Source organism: Prunus dulcis, chromosome 1 (genome assembly GCF_902201215.1).
Source record: "Prunus dulcis chromosome 1, ALMONDv2, whole genome shotgun sequence".
NCBI classification, from domain to species: Eukaryota; Viridiplantae; Streptophyta; class Magnoliopsida; order Rosales; family Rosaceae; genus Prunus; species Prunus dulcis.
Genome location: NC_047650.1, coordinates 2,703,399 through 2,708,044, shown reverse-complemented (window position 1 = coordinate 2,708,044; position 4,646 = coordinate 2,703,399). Strand labels below are relative to the sequence as shown.

The window sequence follows — 4,646 nt, the reverse complement described above, 5'->3', positions numbered from 1 at the left end:
AAAATAATTTCAAATAGATTTCAGTTTTTAGTTTTTATTTTCACTTTTGTTACTCCTCTCTCTCATCCTCTATTCTCATATTCCATCTCAATCTCACTTCCATTCTCACTCTTTTTTCTCTATACTAGTACAATAAATAAAAAATAAAAATAAAAATTGAAATAATTATCAAACAAGCTCTTAATGTTTTCTTGCCTTCATCTGGTGCTACATGTTGGATAACATAAAATAATAAGGATATATACATGCATGCTTACTTTTGATAGCATCTCGTAATCACTGACGGACCTAGTAAGGCGCAAAGAGGTGCTGCACCTCCCCTAACCGGAAAAACCATTGTAGGTGCTTCAAATTGCCCCTTTGCTCAACTAGTGTACAAATTACCTTATTTCTATTTTCAACATTTAAGTAAATGTCTTTGTCCTTTTACTTTTATTTATTTTTATATTACTCCATTTACTTAAGTTTACAATATAAATAAGGAAGAACCCTCATTTGGATTCAAATAAAAATACTAGAAAATCAAATTCCCACCAAATCAAAATATGAAAATTCGGTTTTAGTGCAAAATACGATTTAGGCTAAAAATGATAGCTCATTAAGTCAATATATACTTTATACTAAAATTCCATAAAATCAAATTTTCTTATTTGATGTGTAAGGAATAAAAGCCGCTAAAAATTATCTTGAGAAAATGATTATTCCGGAAAACCATTTTTCATACTTAGTCAATATTGCACCTCCGCTAAAAAATTTTTGGGTCCGCCAGTGGTCATAATATTACAAAAGCGGTCTACAATATAGTACGTAAACATTTTAATATATATATATATATAGTAAACATGGTATGAACATGCTTCCGCTTCTTTTTTTTTCTTTTTTTTGGTTGTTTTTCTTTGAGTTGTTCAAACACGAGTCTTTTTTAAGATCACGCATTTATTCTTATCTCTCATACTTAAGTTTTAGATAGTATTGATTATTCCAGTGCTATTTTTTATACCTTCTTATAGTATAGTGCCTATTATCATCTGTTTCAAAAAAAATAAAAAAAAAGAAATTGGCTATGCTCACACATGCAAAAATAAGTTATTATAAATGATTTTCTATTTTTCGTAGTCTTTTTAAAAGTTAAAACACTATCTATAACCAGTGAGCTTGAAGTAGCTGCACCAGGTACTCCAGGTCACTGATATTTGTGCATGTGAGTTGTGAACACACCATGCCAACCATATGCACGTGCACGCACAAGTATTTCTTGGCCAAACTTGAAGGGCACTTTAGTTTTTATTATAATTGAAAGCAATTCACATGATCGATCGTGTTAACAAGTTGCAATTAAATACAAATCCCAAGTGGGAAAAGGAGAAATCCCACTGTGAGCTAGCTAGCTAGTAGTATTGATATATAATTAAAACAAAAAACAAAAAGAAATGAGCTAAATTAGCCGTTCATCTTTCCACTCAGCACAGTAGACACTAGAATCAAGCAAAAGCTGTGGACTGACGAACACAAAATCTGTGTTGTGTACGCTGAAAACAATATAATAGCTTTTGCCGAAAGTTAGTTAATTTTACTAGAGTATAGAGGAAAATGAGAGTGAGAATGAGAGTGAGAATGGAAGTTAGGATGAAATTGAGAGAGAAGATGGGAGAGAGGAGTAACAAAAGTGAAAATAATTTCAAATAGATTTCAGTTTTTAGTTTTTGTTTTCACTTTTGTTACTCTTCTCTCTCATCCTCTATTCTCATATTCCATCTCAATCTCACTTCTATTTTCTCCTCTTTTTCCTCTATACCAGTACAAAAAATAAAAACTAAAAATTAAAATTAAAATAATTATCAAACGGACTTTTAATGTTTTCTTGCCTTCATCCGGTGCTACATGTTGGATTGATATATATATATATATATATATATATATATATATATAGGCAGTAAACATGGTATGAGCATGCTTCCGCTTCTTTTTTTCCTTTTTTTTGTTGTTTTTTTTTTGAGTTGTTCAAGTGCGAGTCTTTTTTAAGATCACGCATTTATTCTTATCTTTCATACTTAAGTTTTAGATAGTATTGATTATTCCAATGCTATTTTTTATACCTTCTTATAGTATAGTGCCTATTATCATCTGTTTCAAAAAAAAAAAAAAGAGAAAAAAAGAAATTGGCTATGCTCACACATGCAAAAATAAGTTATTATAAATGATTTTCTATTTTTCGTAGTCTTTTTAAAAGTTAAAATACTATCTATAACTATAACCAGTGAGCTTGAAGTAGCTGCACCAGGTACCCCAGGTCACTGATATTTGTGCATGTGAGTTGTGAACACTCGGTCGTGCAAAGCTTTCATTCAGGTCCCCACCAGGTATGAACATAGCAAATTGTCAACCTTTTCAACTCCTGAGGACCCAAATGGACCCCAATTCATTTATAAATTGTACCAACAATCCAAAACACCATTGAGTCCACAAACTTCATTAAAAATTCCAGATGCAAAACGACACGTGTCACGACGACAGTGTTCCCATATTACTATAAAAAGCCACCGGCTTCTACTAGTTTCAAATCATCCCGAAGCTTCTATGAGCCCAAAGATGTCTTCCAAATACTTGCTAGTGTTTCTTCTTGGAGTGGTGGCTTTCACCACCACAACTCCTTCTCTTGCTGATAACCATGACCCAAAGCCACAAATCTACAAGCCTCCAATTACCGTACCCCCAATTTACAAGCCTCCACCAGTTGACAAGCCACCCCACAATGAACACCATTTGTTAGAGGTGGAGGGCCAATTTCCCAAGGGAGAAAAGCCACCTCCAGAGCGCAATGACCAGCCTCCCCAGGTACAAAAGCCACCACCAGAGCGCAATGACCAGCCTCCAAAGGGAAAGAAGCCTCCACCAGAGAACAATGAGCCTCCAAAGGGAAAAAAGCCTCCACCAGAGAACAATGAGCCTCCTAAGGGACAAAAGCCACCACCAAAGGAGAAACCAGGTGATGAGCCTCACAAGGATGAGAAGCCACCACCTGAGCATCCTGGAGATGAGCCACCGAGAAAAGGAGAGAAACCACCACCTGAGCATGAACCAGGACACCCGAGAGATGAGCCACCAAGAAAAGGAGAGAAGCCACCACCAGAGCACAACGGAAACCCGGGCAACGACGAGCCTCCAAAGGGTGAGAAGCCGCCTCATCACAAACAAGAAACCAGAACTCGTTTGCTAGAGGAGCCATTGGATGGGAAATTGCCTCCTCAGGGAAAGAAGCCGAAGCCACCCACAAAACCCAAGCCACCAACCCCACTTGATGAGCACAAGCCATTCCCAGAGCCCAAGCCAGAACCAAAGCCAGTTGATCAGCCTCCAAAGGGTGAGAAGCCGCCTCATCACATACAAGAAACCAGAACTCGTTTGCTAGAGGAGCCATTGGATGGGAAATTGCCTCCTCAGGGAAAGAAGCCGGAGCCACCAACCCCACTTGATGAGCACAAGCCATTCCCAGAGCCCAAGCCAGAGCCCAAGCCCGAACCCAAGCCAGAACCAAAGCCAGTTGATCAGCCTCCAAAGGGTGAGAAGCCGCCTCATCACATACAAGAAACCAGAACTCGTTTGCTAGAGGAGCCATTGGATGGGAAATTGCCTCCTCAGGGAAAGAAGCCGAAGCCACCCACAAAACCCAAGCCACCAACCCCACTTGATGAGCACAAGCCATTCCCAGAGCCCAAGCCAGAGCCTAAGCCAGAGCCCAAGCCAGAGCCTAAGCCAGAGCCCAAGCCAGAACCAAAGCCAGTTGATCAGCCTCCAAAGGGTGAGAAACCGCCTCATCAAAAACAAGAAACCAGAACTCGTTTGCTAGAGGAGCCATTGGATGGGAAATTGCCTCCTCAGGGAAAGAAGCCGAAGCCACCCACAAAACCCAAGCCACCAACCCCACTTGATGAGCACAAGCCATTCCCAGAGCCCAAGCCAGAGCCCAAGCCAGTTGATCAGCCTCCTAAGGGCAAGGGAGACAAGCCACCTCATCACGATCGCCATCTTGAACAGAATGTGGTGGAGGGTGGAAGAGACCCATCAAAGCCACCGAGGAAACTAAAGCCCCCAACTGGCCCTGTCAAGCCACCTCACAAACTTCCATTTCCCAACTGAAACTGATCATGCATGCATGAATGACTAGCTCTGATCATGCATGCATGAATGACTAGCTTCCTAAGTTCATGTCATTACGTAGAATAAGAGATGTGTTATGTGTGTTTAATTTCTTGTAATGTCACTGTGATGTACGGATCGGTTTCGACTATAGCAGTAGTACTGTGCTCTTCTCATGTAAAGCATCCGGTGTCATTTGTGTTATTATTATATATAAACTACGCTTTTCTTCCCCTTTTAATTTATGTTCTATTTTCTCCAAAATATCTAAGTTTTTCAAATACAATTAAGCGATAGTCTAAATTACAAGAAAGACAGGATTTCTCATGCACATACTACAAATGTGCCATGAGATTCAAACTTGAGATTACTGATTTACAAAGAAATGCCCTTGTTAGCTTATTCGAAATATCTTTAGCAAATAACATGGCACCGCGCAAATACTTTGTACAATATTATTGATAGAGTACAATTTTAATTATATCAATAACATGATTTCTAGATTGTTA

At 38.8% G+C, this 4,646-nt stretch overlaps 1 protein-coding gene across 4 annotated transcripts; it reads left to right on the top strand.

Moving 5' to 3' along the window:
- Nucleotides 1–2,473: 2,473 nt before the first annotated feature.
- LOC117612785 (early nodulin-75-like) lies at nucleotides 2,474–4,378 on the top strand. 4 transcript variants are annotated; one of them, XM_034341441.1, is made up of 2 exons: nucleotides 2,474–3,219; nucleotides 3,412–4,378. In XM_034341441.1, the coding sequence occupies exons 1-2, from the start codon at nucleotides 2,578–2,580 to the stop codon at nucleotides 4,135–4,137; spliced, it is 1,368 nt and encodes a 455-aa protein (XP_034197332.1). In that variant the 5' UTR covers nucleotides 2,474–2,577; the 3' UTR covers nucleotides 4,138–4,378. The 4 variants fall into 4 exon arrangements, with proteins under 4 accessions (XP_034197332.1, XP_034197326.1, XP_034197337.1 ...); XM_034341435.1 differs by having other exon boundaries at nucleotides 2,474–3,280; nucleotides 3,455–4,378; XM_034341446.1 differs by having other exon boundaries at nucleotides 2,474–3,361; nucleotides 3,560–4,378.
- The last annotated feature ends 268 nt before the right edge of the window (nucleotides 4,379–4,646 follow it).

Excerpts from the sequence above, each read along its gene's own strand:
- LOC117612785 (XM_034341429.1), top strand. The coding sequence starts at position 2,578 with ATGAGCCCAAAGATGTCTTCCAAATACTTGCTAGTGTTTCTTCTTGGA.